Source organism: Colossoma macropomum, unplaced genomic scaffold (genome assembly GCF_904425465.1).
Source record: "Colossoma macropomum unplaced genomic scaffold, Colossoma_macropomum, whole genome shotgun sequence".
NCBI lineage: Eukaryota > Metazoa > Chordata > Actinopteri > Characiformes > Serrasalmidae > Colossoma > Colossoma macropomum.
Window position 1 is genome coordinate 899,965 of NW_023495723.1, and position 22,753 is coordinate 922,717.

Consider the following 22,753-nt stretch of genomic DNA (forward strand, 5'->3'; position numbering starts at 1 on the left):
ATATATAAATCTCTAACATTTATATGTGTGAGTTTTTGTTTGTATTTCTCACATAAATACATGTATAACATTGTATGAATCAGAGTTTCTCAACCACTGTGATGGGACACAAATGAGCAATCTGATCTTTAAGCCAGTCAGAATTCTCAAGTTTTCCATGTCAGCCCCTGATAAAGGTCATATTTAAGAAACTAAGCTAAGCAACTGTGAACATTCATGCATTTTAGGGATAAACAGATGGAACTTGAGGTGGAAAGCATTGAGAACCCCTGGTATAAAGAGCACTGCTCTAAATTTGATGTGTTTTTGTGTGTTTGTGTGTAAAAAAGCAAGAATTCACTCACTGTAGTTTCTCTAGTTTACAGTGTGGATCCTTCAGTAGATCAGACAGCAGCTTCACTCCTGACTCTCCTGGTTTATTGTAGTTCAGATTCAGCTCTCTGAGGAGTGAGGGCTTTGATTTTAGAGCTGAAACGAGAGCAGCACAGCCTTCTTCTGTAATACTGCAACATTCCAGTCTGTAGAGAGAAGAAACTTCTTAAAATTACCACTGAAAACAAACACACAACAATGTAGAAGACAAAAAGATGAAAAAAACAAATTCAACTACCATGCAGACCTTGAAAATTCACCAAGCACCATAAACTAGCAAAAAACACTAAACAATAACACACACACACACACACACACACACACACACACACACAACAATAATGAAAATAAACTTTCCTAATACAGAACAACCTACACAAATCCCCGTCTCTCACACTAAAGAAAAATTATCAACATTTCAGAAAAAATGCGAGACTACCTGTAAACTTTCTCTATACAGGTTTCGCTTCCACCCATATAACTGGATTTGATCAAAGAAAAATGACTGAATATGTCCATCTGTCTTACACATGTGATTTCATAGCTTGGGATTTAACCTTTTCAGTAAAAACAAAATGATACCAATACATACAGTAATGAATGTAATGTAATAAATGGGAAAACATCAATAAATCAGTTCACAACAGTGCAACAAAAAAAAAGTACTCACACAACTTTTCTGGATGCTTTGGCCACTGGCAGAAGCCTCAGAAGACATTCCTCTGATGGATCAAATTTACTAAGGTCAAACTCATCCAGCTCCTCTTCTGAATTCAGCATCACAAACGCCACAGCTGACCACTGAGCAGGAGAGAGCTCAGCACCACTGAGACCCCTGGAACCTCCTCTGTTCAAGTATGTTTGAACTTCCTGCACTAGAGAATGATCATTCAGTTCATTCAGACAGTGGAACAGACTGATTGTTTTCTCTGGAGAGGGATTCTCCCTGATCTTCTCCTTGATGTACTTGACTATTTCCTCTTCACTGTAAGAGCTGTTTCCTGTCTGTGTCATTAGGCCTCGTAAAAGGGTCTGATTGGACTCCATTAAGAGGCCCAGAAGGAAGCGGAGGAAAAGGTCCAGGTGTCCAATCTCACTCTGTAAGGCCTCGTCCACTGCACTCTTGAGGAAATCAGACATTGTTAACTTTTTAAAGAAACCAGAAGATCTAGTGGTTTGCTGTAGCAGCACATTTGTGTTGTTGGAGATGAAGTTAAGAAATGCATATAAAGCAGCCAGAAACTCCTGAACACTCAGATGTACAAAGCTGAAAACCTTCCCCAGGTGCAGCCCAAACTCCTCTCTGAAGATCTGAGTACACACTCCTGAGTACACTGACACTTCTCTGACATCAATGCCACACTCTCTCAGGTCTTCCTCATAGAAGATCAGGTTTCTTTTTTCCAGCTGTTGGAAAGCCAGGTTTCCCAGTGCCAGAATCATCTTTCTAGTCTGTTTATGATCAATGTCACTTTTTCTGTGGTACTTTTGGCTGCTGTGTTTGATCTGAAAGATCAGAAAGTGTGTGAACATTTGAGTCAGAGTCTTGGGGATCTCTCCACTCTCTGCTTCACCCAACATCCTCTCTAGAACAGTGGCTGCAATCCAGCAGAAGACTGGGATGTGGCACATGATGTAGAGGCTTCTTGAGGATTTCATGTGTGTAATGATTCTTTCAGAAAGGCTCTGATCACTGATCCTTTTCCTGAAGTATTCCTCTTTCTGAGGGTCACTGAACCCTCGTACCTCTGTTACCTGGTTAATACAGTCAGGAGGGATCTGATTGGCTGCTGCTGGTCGAGTAGTTATCCATAGGAGGGCTGAGGGAAGCAGATTCCCCTTGATGAGGTTTGTCAGTAACACATCCACTGAGGCTGACTGTCTAACATCAAATACGCTCTCATTGTTCTGAAAATCTAGAGGAAGTCGACATTCATCCAGACCATCAAAGATGAACATGACTTTATAGTCATAAAAGTCTCTTGTTTTTAATTCTTTTATGTCTGTGAAAAACTGATGAAGAAGAGCTAAAAGACTGAGTTTCTTCTTTATCAAATTCAGTTCTCTAAAAGGAAGTGGAAATATGAAGAGAACATCCTGATTGGCTTTTCCTTCAGCCCAGTCAAGAATGAACTTCTGCACAGAGACTGTTTTTCCAATTCCAGCGACTCCTTTAGTCAGCACAGTTCTGATGGGTTTGTCTTTAAAGATGTCGTTGCATTTGATGGGCGTCTCCTGTGTTGCTGGTCTCCTGGATGCTGTTTCAATCTGTCTGACCTCATGTTCATTATTGAACTCTCCACTCCCGCCCTCTGTGATGTACAGCTCTGTGTAGATCTCCTTCAGAAGTGTTGAGGTTCCAGGATTTGAAATTCCTTCATTAATGTTTTTAAATTTTTCCTTCAGTGTGGATTTGAGCTTTTGATGACAGGAAGGAGCCAGTTCTAATAAAAATTACTGACAATTAATGTTCTGTGCTATTATTATGAAACACACAATATAACACATTATGGTGTCATAATAAAAGGATGTTCACAAAATTAAATGTAATAGATCTTCAGTGGTTATTAATTATTGACACAATATCAATTTAAACTTTTGAGTTTAGAATGAATTATCACATGATCTCTTACTGCTCTGTAGTGTGTTAGCGAGGTCTGTCTGGTTCATGTTCCTCAGGACGTGCAGTGTGATCTTCAGCGCCCCCTCTCTGACACTTTGACCCTCCTCATCCTCCACCTCTCTCTCAGAGCATGCTGGGTAATCCAGATTCAGAAGCTTCACAAATCTCTTCAGCTGTTTCTTTACCAGAGAGATGACTTTGTGCTCCAGCTCCTGATTAAAACACAAATGAGAACAGAAACAGGTTCCTGTTAGCAAGTTCAAGGTCAGCCATAATATTCATGATATAATTTAATAATAAATATAATAAATACACTAATTATTTATACTTAACATACTTTTTCGTCATATTTCATACAGTTAAAGTGGCCACCAACACTTCTGACATGCGTATCTGGTTTTATGTTAAATACAAAGCATTTCGAAGATGAAAACAAAGTAACCCATCTACATGTTAGTGAGCAAGTAAACATCTCTTATTTTTGGCTGGGGGTCCTTTACCATTACATCATCATTACTTTATTATTTATATTCTGTTACACCACATGGTGGAAACCTCGGTATCACTGTCTATGATCACAAGTTAAACTGCCCATCATTACTGTGGACATAATGCTGTAAAATGAATATATTATCCAAATTTCCCCGTTGTGGGATTAATGAAGGATTATCTAATCTAATCTAATCTAATCTAAAAGTAACATAGCAGCTCAGAACTGAAACATCTAGAGGAGTGAAAACAGCTTTCACCATCATTTTTACATGTCATACATGCACACTCTGACATGAGTTATACATACAGACCTTGAATATGGACTCCATTCTTTTCCTGGTCACTTCTGGTGTCTCCTTTTTGCCTCTGTTGACAAACAGAACAGTATGAACAGCTTATGGTGAACAATCTGAACAGAACATTAGGGGCCAAAGTCCATTTTGTACATGCAAAATCTCTCACAGCTAATTTATTACTGTGTGTGCAGAAGCCTTTTTATCCATCCACATAAGGTCAGTAATGAGCTATGAGTTTTAGAGCACCTGACTTCATGCTTGGGGTGAGCAGTAAACCAGAATAAAAGTGGATACTGGTATGATGTTCTATCATGATGTGAATGTTGCAGTACTGTGATAAACCCAAACACCGAGAACCACAAATAATGCTGTCCCCGAGACAAAGTAAACATGAGCATGAACAGCTTAAATAGCTCTTATAAATTCAACAAAATGGTGTTTTAGACAAAACCGAATGCTGATTGCAGCCACTCCTACGTTAATCAGTATAGGTTTTCGAATAAACCTATCATTTGAAGCATCATGTTGAGTTTTGCCAGTCATGCTGTGCAGTGTTCAAGCATTTTTACTTTGTGAGACTTTCCATTTTAACTTTTTTGTTTTGCTGTGTTGGACCAGAACCATGGCTCTGTGTTGGAAAAAAAACAGACTTATCCCGTCACTCAGGGTTGCCAGATTCATGGTTTCCCCCACAAATCTGTCTAGTTCTAAAGTGCAATGCAGGTAGAACTTATACTACAGTGGCGCAGAACGTCTTTATTTGGACTACTAAATATACTACTGTTTTAATAAATACATGTTACACCCTTTTTCAGACGTTCAAGTTTGGACACATTTTGAGTTTAAAACTGCTTGTGTTTACTCCAGACAGCATTAGGTCTTGTGATTGAGCGCTCATTTTAAGCCTAGTGGATCAGGAAACTGTTAAGCATGTCAAAGAGGAACAAATCAGATCATAAAACTCATCCAACAGGTGTGGAGTAAACTTAATGTTTTAAACTTAACAAGCCTGGAATAGTTAATTATATTTGCTAGAAAAGGAAAGAGTAAAATATTATTTTAGACACCAAAGTGCAGAATGGAATTGAGGATGAATGTTTTTAGCTCTTCAAACATGAGGAGAGGCTACAGCAGAGAACGACTAAAAAAACTGCTTCCATACTGAAAAAGCTACTGCAGTGTGTGCTAGTATTTACACAATGAAGAACACTTTTTAGTAGCTACTACTGCAGCTATTATAATAATAATAATAATAATAATAATAATAATAACAATAATAATAATAATAATAATAATAATACGAAGAAGAAGAAGAAGAAGAAGAAGTAATAACAATAATCATTATTTTGCAGTGTTTTGTTATTATTAGTATTATTATTATTATTATTATTATTATTATTATTATTATTACGACTGTTACGGTTCTTTTTTTCTTTTTTTTTTTTGAAGTAGTGACATTACAACATTATTTTCTGATTAGTAGAAAATACCATGATATATGGTATACATGATGAAGTTCACATCACCCACCTCTACTTCTTGAATATGCATTTATGCTATGCATATTAACCACCTGGAGTGATTTACTAACTTAAACTGACAGGAAATTTTGTTGTTTTAATGCAAATGAAAAGAATTTACACTTAGGCTAAAAATGTAGAGAATAAAGATTTGTTATTAAGATCTGTGAGCAAGCTTTTCTTCTCATCTCTTCACTTACAAAATGCATAATTCTACTAATTTTGGATTTCATTGATTTAGCAGCTTTCTTACATTGTTTGTTTCACTTTGCACTGTGTATATACTCAAAACAAACAAAACATGCAGAGTATATATATCAAATATATTGAAAAATGCATGAAAATGGCTAAAAATATTTAGTGCACTTAGTGCAGGATTATAAAAAGATGTCCATGCAGTTTTTTGGGTGTGTGTGGTCCACATTTTAGCACTTATTTCAGGTTTTAGCTCTGGAAAACAGTGAGTATATATTCTAATGATGATATACATGAGTACCTTGTTTGCTGCATGCACTGAAGCTGACATACTGCCATACCACACACAACAGTACAGCATCAACTCTATACTAGACAGATTCTCTATTTCATTGGCCAACTCACTCCTCACATGATGAGTCCACTCAAAACAGCCAGTCTGATCAAACACAGCAATCACACAGTCACATGAAGGCCTGCAGATCCCTTCAGAGATCAAACATGCTTATGTTTACCGGCAGTTGTAATTACAACAATTCTTTATTTGTGTCTCTGAAGTGAAAACTCCAGAAGATGTGGTGAACAGGTATCAGGCGTTTAAGAAAACACATAGTGTCACCAGAAGCTGTGAGCATCACGATGTGGACCGCAACACCATCGCCATGACAACAGTCATTGCGGAAGTCTACATTAATGGGGAGAAAGATGGAAAAAGGCATGTTTGCATTTTACAGCTCCGATACCATTTAGTTTCACTGTAATTATAGCCTGTAACATCATACTGCCCTGACCACTTAAAAACATAACAGGTAAGAAACAAAGTAGAAACAAGTGAATTAGTATTTTACAACACGAAAACCACATGATTTTAGCAAAACTACTGCTTTGTTTTTGGGCTAATAATAAATGCCCTTTTGATTGATGGGCAATCAAAGTTTGTTTCCATTATTTTTCCACTTTTTTATCAACTAGTCATCACTACATTTACTGACTTATTATTTAAGAACAAGAAAATTTGCATGAATTTTCTAGGTAAGTAAAACTTGTTACCGTTATTTTACTATTTTATTACTGACCATGGCTACAATGACTAACGTCTTATTTTTTAATGACTAACAAATGTGCATGTAATTTTTAGGTAAATACAACTTATTACTGTTATTTATTCATTTTATTATTAATTTGTTACTGCTACAATAACTCACCTATTATACATTAAGAACTAGAAAGTAAGCATGCAATTTTTAGGTAAAAACAACTTGTTACCTTTATTTTACCATCTTATTACAAATTTGTTATCACTACAAACACCAGCTTATTATTCATTATGAACTGGAAAGTACGCTAGTAATATTTCAGTAAGTACAACTTATTACCATGATTTTACCATTTTATTACTGACTTGTTACCGCTACAATTACTATTTTATTGTTTCATGACAACTACGAAATTGACATTTAATTTATGGATAAATACAACTCGTTACCATGATACTACCATAACATTACAAACTTATTAGTGATACCGCATATTCAGTATAGAAATGTTAGGTAACACTTTCTATGAATGTCACCTTTGTAAGCATCTATAAACACATTCATAACATGTTATAGTGCATTCATAAGACATTATAAACATAGCTATAAATATTTATAAAAATGCATTATACATTATAGCCATGTTTATTATGCATTATGAATTGTTAACATAATACCCATAATACCTTTCCCACATTTTACCCAATGTGGGAAAGGTAATGTACACCAGCATTAGCTTGGTATTTGTCTTTACGCTCTCCAAGCTGGGACTGACTTTTTTGGCACTGACATTATAACATGTCATTAACACTATTTATAATGCATTATATTAACAATTCATAATGTATAATAAACATGGTTATAAAGTGTAATTCAGTGTAATTCTTTTTTATAAATATTTATAACCATGTTTATAATGCCTTATGAATACAGTATAGCATGTTATAAATGTGTTTATATACGCTTACAAAGGTGACATTCATAGAAAGTGTTACCAAATGTTATTACCTATTACCATGGCAGTTATATCTGATTAGCATGTTGCTATGAATACTGCTGTGCTCCAGCTCCTCTTTAAAATAGAGGCCTGTTAGACCATGAAATAATATGGTTTTGTTTAGCAAAAAGCAAGAAGTATCTCAAAATGATGGATGTGAAGATAATTAGGATTAAACAGAACAATTAGGAATTATTAATCACTCAAAAAAATATCACAGCTGTGTGCAGTTTTATTTTACACTGTTACAACATTTTTATGACTGTGCTGCTCTTGTTCAATGTATTGATGTGAGTATTATGATGTTGTTTCAATATTAATTCAGGGATTCAGTCAAGAATCACCATCAGATTAGACACTGATTCAATGATGGTTAATGTCAATATAAAAACAAAAATACGAACAATATTATTAACAGAAAAAAATAATGACATATTTTTGTATATTCAGTATATAAATGTTATTACCTATTACCATTGCAGTTATATCAGATTAGCATGTTGCTATGAATCCTCTTTAAAATAGAGGCCTGTTAGACCATGCAAAAATATGGTTTTGTTTGGCAAAACCAAGATACATCTCAAAATGATGGGTGTGAAGATAATTAGGAATAAACAAAACAATTAGGAATTATTAATCACTTAAAAAAATGACCATAGCTGTGTGCAGTTTCATTTTACACTATTATAATCACTATTATTTAGTTGGATGCTTTAATAAAAACAATAAAGACAGATGTTGATGAACTTCACTTATTCACCCGAAAAAGTGGTGTAATTTAAATAAAACGTGAGTGTAAATCTTCCAAAATAACAGTTAAGCACAGTAACACTGTGTGTGTGTGTGTGTGTGTGTGTGGAGGGGTTAGTGTTGTGTAACTCAGTGGTCCAGCCCAAATAATATGTGCTTTGCTAGAATTTCCAGGTTACACGTATGTGATGACTCATGCTATTAAATATGTTATATTGTTATTTTGCATGTAAGGTTATATATTTTACACAATAATGAACTAAGAATGGAGAGTAACATTTTTATGACTGTGCTGCTTCTGTTTGTTTGTCAGAAACTTCAAAACCCTTTCAAACCATTTTCAAGAACACTGGAGTTCAGAGAGAAAGTAGGAGCCTCTTATAATCTCACTCTTCAGTTTCACAACATTCTTACCTGAACTCAGTAGATCTGTGACCATCTCTGAACTCTATAAATCTGTCCTCTGACTGGTCACTCTTTATGGACACACAGCTGGGTGCAGATGAGTCAGATCTCTTACCCTGATTCAGTCTAAAACACAAACAATTCCAGACGTCACCTGAAAATGTTCTGCACGTGTGTGTGTGTGTGTGTTTGTGTGTGAGAGTGTGTGTGTATGTGTGTGAACATACTTGTATACAACTAAACCGGGTCAGGAGTGTGTGCACACACCACCACCCACACAGAAACAAGGATTTATAAAGAAATGCTTTGAGAGAAATTGTGCTGATATTTATGGAAGCTTTAACTCATGTAGAGCCAATACACAACATTCTGCCCCCTGTGGTGAAGAAGGGACTTACAGCTAAATCCACACCCAGCTCAGTTTTTAATCTCAGTATTTTATGGTGTCAAGCATTAAAATAGAGCTCTATAGTTTACATACAGCAATTTAAACGTTAAACTGGGTTTTTAAAGTACACTGAGTTACCATATTCTCAATAAATCATATGCTTTATATGTCAATATTAAAATGAAAACATTATGAACAGATATAATAATGTGATATTCTGGAGAAACTCTATCCGTATGGTCGCCAGGAGTCGGAAATGCCTTGACAGCACTTAACAATAATAATAATTTCAGTGTAGAGATTCTGTTATTCCATTTACATTTACAGCATTTAGCAGACTCTCTTATCCAGAGCCACTTACAGAAAGTGCTTTGTCTATTAGAGAAAGTATCTTTGCTAGTTACAAACAGGATAGAGAGAAAGTTAGTCCTGAGCTCAGATACTGCTAGGAACAAAAACCCATGTTGATAATCAGAGAAAAAGGAACAGAATTAAACACAGCGACTATTAATAACTATCAAAGGCAAAGTATCACAGCTGTGGGCAGATAACTTTTACACTTCACTGATTGGTAAGAAAAAGAGAAAAATCTCTTTGACATTAAAATTTGTAGGGAGTATTTTGAAGGTCAAAATGAAAATGATTTCTCTTCAAATATCATTAATTAAAAGTACAAATATCCAGTTTCAGTATTTAAATTGTGTGTGTATATGTATTTGTTTATGTGTGTATGTCTGTGTACGTGTGTGCATATGAACCATGTAATGTTCTGTATTACACAGAATAAAGAAATATGAAAAAAGTATCACTTTTATGATCTTTATGATCTCACAAACTTCAAACCTTTGAACCATCCTGTAACATTTGACTAGTCAGCAGACACTCGCGGTTAAAAAAACACAAACAAAGCTTTACTTGTGGATTCAGTCAAGTATAACGTAGTCGGCAAACAGGCATGGGTCAGTTCCAATATAAACAGTAGTAGAGAAATGGCTACCATAACAGACAAGGGGAAAACAGAGCGAAGTCCAAAAAACAGGCGATGGGTCAAAACCATAAACAGAGTCAGAGAAAACGGAAAGCAGAAGGTCATACACACGATAGATAACAGGAAGAACGCTCAGTAGTTTCTCTAAGGAAAACAATACCTCGCAATGATTTTAGGTATAGCCCAGGCTAAAATACTATCTGAGTCATGTGACACAAATACACAGGTGCACAGCATCAGTATTCAGGTGATGTCGAACGGGGATAGCATGATGAGCATCTCTGTGGAGTCATGTGAGCTGGCTGAGGATTCTGGGAAATGAAGTCTGAGTCATTACTGGCCAGCGAAGGAAATAGCTCCGTCTCCTGATTCCCCAGTGTATTCTGGGGAATGTAGTTCGTTGGCTGATTAGCCGAATGCGTGACACATCCATTTTTTTTTCCATCAGAATCATCATTTTGGTCGAGGTTGTATCAGCATTGTGTTGTATCAACATTAAAATATCATTATCAATATATTAATCAATGTATTAATGTCAATATCATGATGTTGTTTCAATATTAATTCAGGGGTTCAGTCAAGAATCACCATCAGATTAGAGCACTGTTCAATTATGGTTAATATGGCAATATAAAAAACAAAAAATGAACAATATTATTAACAGAAATAAATAATGACGTGTTTTTGATGCATATTCAGTATAGAAATGTTATTACCTATTACCATGTCAGTTATATCTGGTTAGCATGTTGCTATGAATACTGCTGTGCTCCAGCTCCTCTTTAAACTATAATGGAAATAGAGGCCTGTTAGACCATGAAATAATATGGTTTTGTTAAGCAAAAAGCATAATGTATCTCAAAATGATGAATCTGGAGATAATTAGGATTAAACAGAAAAATTAGAAATTATTAATCACTCAAATTATCATAGCTGTGTGCAGTTTCATTTTACACTATTATAAATTTGGTTGGATGCTTTAATAAAAACAAAGACAGATGTAGATGAACTTCACTTACTGACCAGAAAAAGTGATGTAATTTCAAATAAACACGAGTATAAATCTTCCAAAATAACAGTTAAGTACAGTAACACAGTGTGTGTGTCTGTGTGTGCGTTTGTGTGTGTGTGTGTGTGTGTGTGTGTGTGCTCTGCTAGAATTCCCAGGTTACATGTATTTGAAGACTCGTGCTATTAAATATGTTATATTGTTATTTTGTATGTAAGTTTATATATTTACAGAATGATGAACTAAGAATGGAGTGAAACATGTTTATGACTGTGCTGCTTCTGTTTGTTTGTCTGTCAGAAACTTCAAGCCTTTGAACCATTTTCCCATCAAGAACACTGGAGTTCAGAGAGAAAGTAGGAGCATCTTACAATCTCACTCTTCAGTTTCACACCATTCTTACCTGAACTTAGTAGATCTGTTATCACCTCTGAACTCTATATCTCTGCCCATTGACTGGTCACTCTTCATGGACACACAGCTGGGTTCAGGTGGGTCTGATCTCTTACCCTGATTCAGTCTAAAACACAAACAATACCAGACAAACTGTCTTACAAGGTGGTGAACTAGAGAACAAACTCACTTTACACCAGATCACATTATTCTCTCACCTCTCAGCTTCCTGTGTGTCCTGTTCCTCAGAGAAACTCATTTTGGAGGTCATCTCTCTTCCTTCAGATCACACTGAATCCTGAAAACACACACACACACACACACACACACACACACACACACACACACACCGTTGAGTCTACATATAAGCTTCATCTGAAAGTTGTTCTCTTGAACACAGTTCTATTTTCTGTCTCTCCATGTCTAAAATGTCTTTAATAGTCATCTCAGTCAGTAAATTCTGGTAGCTATTAATAATTGTCTCTGTGCTTTTTTGCCAAACATTTATGATAATGTTGCCATAAAATGGTGGATAGTCAAAATTGTATTTTCCCTTTAAACCAGTTGGAAGGTTTGTGCAGGTTGAAGAGAGTGGAGTGATGTGCTGTCTGAACAATCACAGCACTCTCTTCAACTACTTACCTGAACAGGTCTGACTAGAGAAGTAAAAAAGAACCACGTCTTTAACAAAAACTGGAAATAATATTTTTGCCATCATGTAAGATGATTGATGTATAGAGTTCAATAATACTTGTATTTTCTTTAACCCCTTATTCTCCAGGGTATATTTTGGTTGGTCCATCTGAATTTATGTGACCAAATCATAAGGCAAATTATTCAGTAACTGCATGAAATAAATGCAAATTTTTATTTTATTTATTTATTTTTTTGTAAAGGCTCCCCTCAAATTAACAGAACACGTGTTTTATGATCACACATATTGCTATATACTTACAATTTACTGCTGAAAGCCAAAAATCTTACACGCTCTTTGTATTATTTTATAAAAATAATTGTTACAGAGCAGATCACTGAAGAGACACCATCTGTTTATAGTTTATAGCCCAGATTTGTGGAAAAATGGCTCGACTTTCAGTAGAATAAAAAGCTGTGAGTTCAGTTTTTATTATAAGGGTTTAAAACTACATCACCATCTATTACACTGGAAAGAAGACAGTTACGGCTCTCATACGACTCCCACCTTTTGAGTATAGCTTATAAAATATGAAAGTTATGAAGAATATGACAAAGTGTGCTAAACTATTGGGGTCCTGAATTAAAGAATCCAGGGGTCATATTACAGACATTTCTTATCTTTTTGTCTTAAGATCTGACAGGTCAAGATAAGATTTGGGAATCTTATCTTATCTTACAGCATCTTTTCTTATCTCAAGTTAAGAAATTTTAACTTACTCGATCAAAGTCGACAACTGTCACGTCTGTTACCTAGCAACTGACCATACGCGCACAGCTGAAATGTCAACACATAATCAAAGTAATCAAGCTAGTTAGCCAGGCAGCTAGCTATCATTACTGATGCAAATAACAGGTCAAACGAAACTAAACTGCAATAAACTGAAAGTTAAGGAGCTGTCAGGGCGCTTTGTGCTGTTTATCAGAGCGATGCCGCTCTACAGTTTCAGTTTTCCAAACACTTTAGCTGAGCGCGCTAAAGTTACTCCTCCTAATAAACAGACACATGTTCAGCTCTGTCTCCTCATTATTCACCACCATCTCTGTAATAGTGTATCTGACGACTTTTCATCAACATTAACACCCGGTTAGTAATAAGAGGGGGTGGTGGAGTTCGTGTCTGCAGCGTCTGGGCTTTTAAAACACTGTTTAAAAAACAAACTCGCAGGTCAGAGTACAGTTTTCATCGTAGATGAATGTAACGTCATTATGTTGGTTACACTGAACTATGATGCCAGTCACTGCATAAAACAATAGAAACAGACAATTAAAACAGAAAACGCTCTGGAGTTTATCTTAAAGTTAGAACAGAATTAAAGTAAATTTAGTTGTTAGAATGTTTGTGTAACACTTTTCCTATCTAGTTAATGGATAGTTTCTGTCCTAAATTCAGTCCTAATTAAAGTCGTCATGGTGACTAAACAGATAAAATTTCAGACTTAAGAAGGTTCTGTAATATGACCCCAGGTCTTTTCAGTAGGCTTCTCAAACGACTTACAAGAAATGGTTTGAATACAATGCTTGAATTTGAATGATGGCCAAAAGCCGACACAGACTTCCAGATTTCCCCACTAGAATAAACAAAGATGCTATTTCTTCAAGAACAGAGCTAAGATGGGTTATGTTACAGAAATACAGCGCCACATACAAACATATAGAGTACTGTGATCCTCTGGTCTTCAGGGTCTTTAATAGCAGCAGTCCTGCTGTTCACTATCAGACTCTCTGAGCTGCAATGTCTTTGTTCTGCCTCTGTGGCCAACTTGTTGCTGGCATCAAATTCAAAATGGGCATATATTTTTCAATATTTCTGTTTCAACGTCATATGTTGCCTTTATAATTAAATATAGGGTTTAGACATCATTCCCATATAGTACTCATATGCAGGATTTGCACATCGTTGCATTGTGTTTATTTACATTTTGCACAGCGTCCTAACATTTTCAGAAATGGGGCTGTAAACTATATGATTATTAGTAACTAGCAATCAACATGTACACCCTGTCAAGCTAACCACTCCTGAATGCTGCTTATTTTAGGCTAAATTTGCAATCCTGTTACCCATTTTTAACCCTTAATTATTTTAAAATGAAAATAAAATGAAAGTGGCTTGAAACAAAGATTTTAATAAAAATGTTTATTAAAACACTGTTTCAACTTTCCCTTCAGCTCTATGTTGTATAGAAGTTTTTACAACTGCATTAATATCACCCTAATAGGGAATATGTTCGACCCTGTTACCCAGTAGTCAACCTTGTTATTCAGTCATTTTTGGTGAAAATAGTCTTAAAACGTTTAAATTAGTAGGTTAAGATATCAGAAGGTTCCATTTGGAAATCAAGTCAAAGTTTATTTATACAGCACTTTTTATATCAGCCATTGTCACAAAGCAGCTTTATAAAACAATCTGGGTCCAAGTCCCCATGAGCGTCGCCAATGGTGACAGTGGCAAGGAAAAACTTCCTAAGAGCAAGAGGAAGAAACCTTGAGAGGAACCAAGACTCAAAAGGGGAACCCATCCTCCTCTGGTCGACACTGGATAGCAAACAATAACACAAGCAAAATGAACAGAGAATGAGGTTTTAATATTAGTGTAAAATATTGAAATACAGAAAAAGGAAAAGCAGGTGAAGCGATGGCTCTGATTAAACAGTTTGAGTCTGTGCATGCAGTATCATCAGGAGGGTCAGTTCATGCGGGTGAGGTTTGCACAGTGTTGTAAAGCAGGAAGATCCGTGGTGATCAAACCGGTCCAGAAGGTGGGTGAGCAGTGGACACTCGATCAAGGAAGGTGAAGCAACAGCATCAGACGCACAGGATGGGCAGCTGTTCAACTCGGCAATGAAAACACAGAGAGTTAGTTCTGTAAAGAGTGACTGATCACAGTATACAGTGCTAACAGAGGGCATGAACCCCAGATCTGCACCCTTTATGTATCAGGGAAAACTAATTACCAAAGGCTAAACAATTAAACATGACTAAACAAGTAAGTTTTTAGCCTAGACTTAAAGACTGAGGCTGTGTCTGAGTCATGAACATTGACTGGAAGATTGTTCCAAAGCTGGGGGCTTTGTATGAGAAGGCTCTCCCCCTGATGTGACTTTATTAATTCTAGGTACTAATAGTGAGCAGCACCTTGTGATCTAAGTAGGCGTGATGGTTCATAATAAGAGAGAAGTTCACTCAGGTTTTTAGAGCTTTATGTGTGAGTAAAAGAATTTTATACTCAATGCAGAATATAATTAACAACCAATGTAGTGTTGATAAAACTGGGCTGATATGGTCAAACTTTCTGGTTCTTGTGAGACTCTGGCTGCAGCGTTGTGGACTAACTGAAGCTTGTTAAGCCTTTTGCTGGGACATCACAGACGGCAGGGCATTACAGTAATCTAACCTTGAGGTAATAAATGCATCAACTAGCATTTCTGCATTTAGCAATATTGCGGAGATGTAGGAAAGCTATTCTGGTAATATTGGTTATATGTGCATTGAAGAACTGATCAGGATCTTTTGTGACACAAAGGTTTTTTACAGATGAACCTGATGCAACTGAGAAACTAGAGAAATTAGACACTTTTGAACCTCTGGTTTGTCTGATCAGGAGGACGTTACCTGACATCCAGTCTCTTGTCTTTTACACAGTCCTCAATCTTATCAAATTGAAGTTTATCATCTGGTTTGGTTGATATATATATATAACTGTGTCATCAGTGTGGAAATTGATGCCATGTTTACTGATATTGGTACCCATCGGTAGTATACACACTGCCTTGAAAAAGTATTCATATCCCTTGAACTTTTCCACATTTTTTCACGTTACACTCACAAACTTAAATGTATTTTATTGGGATTTTATGTGATAGAACAATGCAAAGTATCAAGTAATTGTGAAGTGGAGGCTAAAATTTTTGCCTATTCTTCTTTGCGAAATAGCTCAAGCTCAGTCAGGTTGGATGGAGAGCGTCTGTGAACAGCAATTTTCAAGTCTTGCCACAGATTCTCAATGGGATTTAGGTCTGGACTTTGACTGGCCCTTCTAGCACATGGATGTGCTTTGATCTAAACCATTCCATTGTAGCTCTGGCTGTAGAGCTGTTGTTCTGCTGGAAGGTGAACCTCCGTCCCAGTCTCAAGTCTTTTGCAGCCTCTAACAGGTTTTCCTCCAGGATTGCCCTGTATTTAGCTCCATCCATCTTCCCATCAACTCTGACCAGCTTCCCTGTCCCTGCTGGAGAGAAGCATCCCCACAGCATGATGCTGCCACCACCATGTTTCATGGTGGGGATGGCGTGTTCAGGATGATGTGCGGTGTTAGTTTTCCACCACACATAGCTTTTTGCAATTAGGCCAAAAAGTTCAACTTTGGTCTCATCTGACCAGAGCACCTTCTTCCACATGTTTGCTAAGTCCCCTACGTGGCTTGTGGCAAACTGCAAATGGTACTTCTTATAGCTTGCTTTCAAAAATGGCGTCTTCTTGCCACTCTTCCATAAAGGCCAGATTTGTGGAGTACATGACTAATAGTTGTCCTGTGGACAGATTCTCCCACCTGAGCTATGGATCTCCAGAGTGACCATGGGCCTCTTGGCTGCTTCTCTAATTAGTGCTCTCCTTGTCTGGGCTGTCAGTTTAGGTAGACGGCCATGTCTTGGTTGGGTTGCAGTTGTGCCATACTCCTTCCATTTTTGGATGATGGATTGAACAGTGCTCCGCGAGATGTTCATAGCTTGGGATATTTTTTATAACCTAACCCTGCTTTACACTTCTCCACAACTTTACCCCTGACCTGTCTGGTGTGTTCCTTGGTTTTCATGACGCTGTTTGATCACTAGTGTTCTCTAACAAACCTCTGAGGCCTTCACAGAACAGCTGTAGTTATACTGAGAATAAATTACACACAGGTGGACTCACTAATTAGGTGACTTCTGAAGGCAATTGGTCACACTGGATTTTATTTAGGGGTATCAGAGTACAGGGGGCTGAATATAAATGCACGCCACACTTTTCAGATCTGGGTTAGCTTCATAGGGCAGCAGGTTTGCAGAGGTTAACTGTGCATTCTGAATTTTTTTGCCTGACTGTTTTAACTTTATTATTGTAAAAATTCATATCATTGCTGCTGCAAGCTGATGGCATCTGGTTTCAGTGACTGATTCTTAGTCAAATTAGAAATGATGCTAAATAATAATCTTCAGTCAGAGAGAAGAGACAGGTTGAGCTTTTAAAGCTTGAGTATGATCATTGTACCATGGAGCTTTTTCTGCCTTATTGTTTTACTTTTTAAATTGAGGCACATAATTTAGAGTAGAACAAAAAAAAATACTAATATCATATTAAGTAGTTTCAGCCAGGCATCTGTGAGAAGCTGATAGATCTGGGAGGTTTCTGATAAAACTACTAGCTGTGTAGGGTGTTATAGTCCACTTAACACAATACCGTGTTGATAAGCATGTATTACAACTAAAGCAAATTTCACATGAGATCAGGTAATGATCTGAGACTGCTGTGCTCTGAGGGAGAACAGCTAAGTGATCTGTTTACACCAAAGGTCAAAATTAAGTCAAGCGTGTGGTTTCAACAGTCAGTGGGCCCTTTATATTTTGAGCAAAACCTACAGAGTCTAAGATAGATATAAATGCCTTAGTGGATCCTGTGGTTTGTCAAAGTGGATATTAAAATCTTCAACAATTATTACTTTATTAGAGAGCGTTATTGAACTTGATAGAAAGTAAGCAAATTCCTGTAAGAACGTAGATGTAGATTGTAATTAGTGTAAAATGAATTAGTTGTTCCTCAATCACTTATATTAAGCAGAAGAATGTTGAAAGAAGAGAATTTGTAGCCTGTTTTCTGGGGGGGCTTCATTTAGACCAAAGTATTCATCAGGTCTAATCCACGTTTCTGTGAGACACAGAGCATCAAAATCATGATCAATAATAATTCTATTTAAAATGACGGCTTCAGATGTAAGAGATTTTATGTTAAACCACTCTAGTTTTAGACCAAAGGTGCTGTCATTGCAAGTTGGTTTAACTGGTCTGATACTGATTAAATTAGTAGAACAAACTTTTCGAGTTTTTTTGATGTTTTGTTTTATTCAGGTGAACAGACACAGTCTCAATTGGGTGGAATCTATGTGGCATTTCAAGGCAGCTAGTAGACGGTTGGTTTAGCCTGTTTGTCTGCTGGCCTCGGCCCTGGTTTGTCAGCGACTGACTCCTACACTCATGGCTATCTGAGAGACTATGAGCGATGCTGCAGAAAATGAGAGCAGCCCCTCCCTTTTCAACTCAAGGGACCAGGCTTTCTCCTCAAAAACAGATAAATTATCTACAAAGCCCACATTGTTTTCTGAGCACCACTTGGACAACCAGCAGTTTAGTGACCATAACCTGACCATAACTGTGTGGGGGGGCAGAGCATATTATGCATTTTACAGCATCCATCTGGGCTAATTTGCACACCACTTTAATGTTATGTTTAGTTATTTCTGGCTGCCACAGATGAACATTATTAGTACCTACATGAATAACTATCCTCAAATACCTATGGCGACCTGGCAGCTTCAGGTTCCCTTTAATGTCCGGCACCCTGGCTCCTGGTATACAGCTGCTTGTTTAAGTACAACTTGTTTCGCAGCAAAACAGTCAACTGTTCAAAAGTTACTGAAATGAATTCACTCAAAACTCTCACTGGAGTTTGGCAGCAATTACATTTGCAACTATAAGAGTTTTGGTACATCATGTGAGCTGCATTTACAGTTGTTTTTGGAAAATTACAATTAAACATTCAGAAGTTGTCAAAATTAGATCATAAATCCTGTTTTCAAAATGTATTATTACGTGTTTTGGTGCGTCTGATATTTTTTATAAACTGATACAATCAGGGACACTCAAACTTTTCCTCATGACTGTATGTGATGTAGAGAGACGAGTCTTTCAGATCTGACTCTGATTTTCACTCAGCAGGAGCTGCAATTCATTAACCGTATAGAAATAATTCAGAACTCTTTTTGTTGACAACATGGAGGAACTAATTCAGTCAAGCGAGTCCAACAATGTTGTAATTACATTTCACAACTAAACCGAGTTGGAGCTGCTGGTCTTGGATGACAACAACGATCATTAGAGAGGATTAACCGTTTTACACGCAGCGATCAGATATAAAAGAGAGCCCCACCCACAGAAGCGGTCCGTCTCCTTCATCACTTCACCTAAAAGTTTTTTTCTGCTCTCAGTGTCTGAAACAGCTTCATCATCACATCATAAACTAAACTCAGGCTGTTAATCTTCAGTAATTACCTCTGTTCTTCTCTCCAAACGCTGTTTCTGATCCTCTCTTCACAGAATCGACGCTGCTGAAGATTCAGTTTCACTTTAATCGGTTTGGACTGGATCTGTCTGTTACCGCAGGAGGACGTGCTGGTGTTCCTTACAGGCTGAACAGCCTGACTGACGTGTGGTTTGACCAATCACAGAGCTCCCTGAGGCTCTCTGACTGAATAGTTGGGATTCAGCCAAATAATCTGTGTTTAGAGAAAACAGGAAACATCATGTTGATTCCAGCTGTAAAATCTCCCGATGAGGATCATATACTGGCTTTACTTTTCTGATTTTTTGTGAGTGAAAAACTTCAGCCAAGTCCTCATTTTACAGACTAAACACTGCAGTAAACACTTCAACACATACAGCTCACAGTAAACTGGATTAAAACAGGAAATGGGAAAAACAGAGGAACTGACCACAACTTAACTGGGTAAAAGTGATAATATGAAGAAATTCAACCTGATATTTACACTACAGACTCACAAACACCATCATTATTAATAAACTGATCAATATAGCTGCGTTTGGAACTGCAGGCCATGATTTCTGTAGGAAAGAGAAACATTTACTGACTTTATTAGCATGTTAGATTGGTAAATATAGAGAATGAATGAACAGAAATGATTCAGGATTCAGTTCTAAATGAATAAAATAATGCAGTAATGAATAAATGGAGATTATACAGCTGTTCACTGCTGTACATTTCAGTTTGAGATTGTATGATGTTCCCATTATTTCACTGCATTTCAACAGCAGCCTTCATCTCACTCTTCAGCTCCCAGTCAAACACATCACACTGTCCACTCTTCTAGATCATTCTGAATGGAGTTTAAATGGTACTCAGTAATGAGTTTGGGGGTCTCAGTGGGATGTGGGCTGCTGTGAGTTACAATGAATAAGATTAAAATAAAATAACACTGAAAAATTAAATAATACAACTGAATTTGCTCTTTTAGCTAAAATATTTAAATAGTTATATTAAAGTTTTGTGGTATTGTACTGAATATATGACTATTATAATCAATAAGAAATCCATAATCATATGCTAAAAAGTTGATTAACAAAAGTGTATTAATCCTCTCACTAAAGATAGGCCATGCTGTGTGTAGGTTAGGGGATTTTCTCATGAGAAAGTCCCTGAAGTTCAGAAGCATCTAGAAGGCAGTGTACTTTGTTGTGAGGGCAAGCTGACCCCCAAAGAGTGAGGTAAGCTGATAGGGAACCAGTCATAATCAGTTTTGGAACCAGGTTAATAAGGCAAGAGCTAATTGGTAGCCTTGGTAGGATGGGGGCAGCCTGGGATAGCTGAGCATGGAAAGCTTTTAAAAATAAGGACAGGTGCAGTTGGAAATAAGGGTTTCCAACTGAAGTGTAGACTTAGGAAATAATGGGAACCAAAATGAAATGGGAAAACGTGAGAGGGAGGGGGCAATTACTTCATCGCCCCCAAACAGGATATAAAAAACAATTTTTCTGTGATGTACTTTGCATTTGGCTGTCCGGAAGCCATCTTGCCACCTGAAGCTTAATAAAAGAAGAGAGGCTTTTCCTTCCTTCAAAAAGAACTCAACGGCTGAAGTCTTTTATTCAACTTTCTTTTATTTTTGACTGAGAACAAGCAATTAGATTTATAAAAGAACTGAAACATAGTTATACAACAGATTAGTGTTTAATTATCCATATGTTGGGGCTCTGAGCGAGCGTGAATCGCACCTAGTCCCGACATAAATTGGCAGCCATGTACGGGGACGAGTGACGAACCTGACAGATCGTTATCAGCATCAGATTGCTAGGACTGCCATCGTGCGCCACCACGTGACTCTGTGACAAAAGTCGGTCCACAGCGAGCGCTCGAGAGAAAAAGGTAAGTTATAAAAGTTCTGCTATATATGTGTGAACAGACTTTGCTTACTGGGTTATGTGGTCACTTATATTAAATGAAAATACTTTAAAGACAGATTTTTAACTGTGTTGAAGAGACAATAGAGTGATAAGGGTAGTGAGCCGTATAAGAAGGGAGGAAAATGTAAAAGAAAAAAGAAAAAATGATAAAAAGGAGTAACAGTTAGAAAAGACCGAGTGGACAAATTAAGCAGTTTTATGTTGTGTGTGAAAATAGTATAGTGATTGGAGCGAGCCGCTGGTTGACAAAAAACAGTGTACGAAGAAAAAAAAAAGCGCGCCAGTGAAATACAGAGACTGTACAGAGACTGAGATAAAGATAAAAAGCATGCTACAGAGAGAAAAGCGCTGAGAGATAAATGTTGTGTGTATGTCTGTGTGATTTTGTCTTGATGTGTGGCCATGAATGTTAAGGGGGATAAAAAATGAAAGGTTACTGTTTAATTAATTACAGAGCTATGAGAAGATTGGAATGTAGAATTATACTTTATGTAGATGTCGAGGTAACTATTACAAGCTTGAGAAATTCTGAGCAAGTTGTGTATGTATACATATCAGTAAGAACTGATGAAATGCTTTTAATACCAGCAACACAAGAATATGTACCAGCGCTGTCATTTAAAGCAATAAAAATACGGTTGTTTGGGAGAAAGAGGAGAGGATAAATGATTGAGGTACTTGAGGTGAAGTATAAGAGTAGGATTACATACAAACAGTTGACAATTATTGTGATGGCCGTTACGAGTGTCAATCTTAGTGGTGTTCGTGAATTTGGGCTGAGAAAGTGGAAACTGGTTGAGACTTGGATAGGACCCAATCTTGTCCATGGTAACAGGGCGTGGTTGAGCTAACATATGAATAGAATTCTAGGTGTGACGATAGACAGCAGAGTAATGGGGCTAGAGTATCAGTGATCTATTAATAGAAACGCGGGGAATTTGCACACACTTCTGGCTTGAGAGAACATATAAAGATAAAGGAGGAAGGGAGTACTGGCAGTCAGATACGTTAATTAATAAAAAAAACTGTGGAGATTAACGCAGTGGGCTGATTGGGACGAAGTTCAGGCAGTGTTTCCAAGTCATAGATTAAAGGACAGGATAAAACGAGTTTGGAGCAAGGATTTTTTTCGGCACCAGTGTTAGATACTTGGTTGACTAGTGAGGAAGCATTGGAGGCTGTACTTAAAATAGATAATTTACCATGGGGTCCCTTCGGGCCCCCGGAAGATGACAGTCAATGTAGAGAGTTGGAAATTTGCCTCTGGGTTGAGAAGAGAGAGGTGCTGTGGGAAAGAGGATCAGCAATGTCCATATTGAGGAATGGAATTAATGATTTGAGGCTATATCAGCATTGTGAGTTGTTAAT

The 22,753-nt window shown here is 37.1% G+C and overlaps 1 protein-coding gene across 2 annotated transcripts in view; it reads right to left on the reverse strand.

Annotated features, from left to right (window-relative positions):
* Positions 1-19,624, reverse strand: part of LOC118802864 (NACHT, LRR and PYD domains-containing protein 12-like) — a 63,493-nt gene extending 43,869 nt beyond the window's left edge. Inside the window, exons 1-8 of one of the 2 annotated variants that reach the window (XM_036563290.1) lie at positions 19,460-19,624; positions 11,684-11,763; positions 11,476-11,592; positions 8,697-8,813; positions 3,799-3,853; positions 3,006-3,207; positions 1,043-2,816; positions 345-518 (exon numbers count right to left, since the gene is read on the reverse strand). In XM_036563290.1, the coding sequence (XP_036419183.1) occupies positions 345-518; positions 1,043-2,816; positions 3,006-3,207; positions 3,799-3,853; positions 8,697-8,813; positions 11,476-11,592; positions 11,684-11,736 (2,492 nt within the window). In that variant the 5' untranslated portion in view covers positions 11,737-11,763; positions 19,460-19,624. The remainder of the gene's footprint in view (positions 1-344; positions 519-1,042; positions 2,817-3,005; positions 3,208-3,798; positions 3,854-8,696; positions 8,814-11,475; positions 11,593-11,683; positions 11,764-19,459) is intronic. The other variant, XM_036563291.1, reaches the window with a different exon arrangement.
* Positions 19,625-22,753: the final 3,129 nt, after the last annotated feature.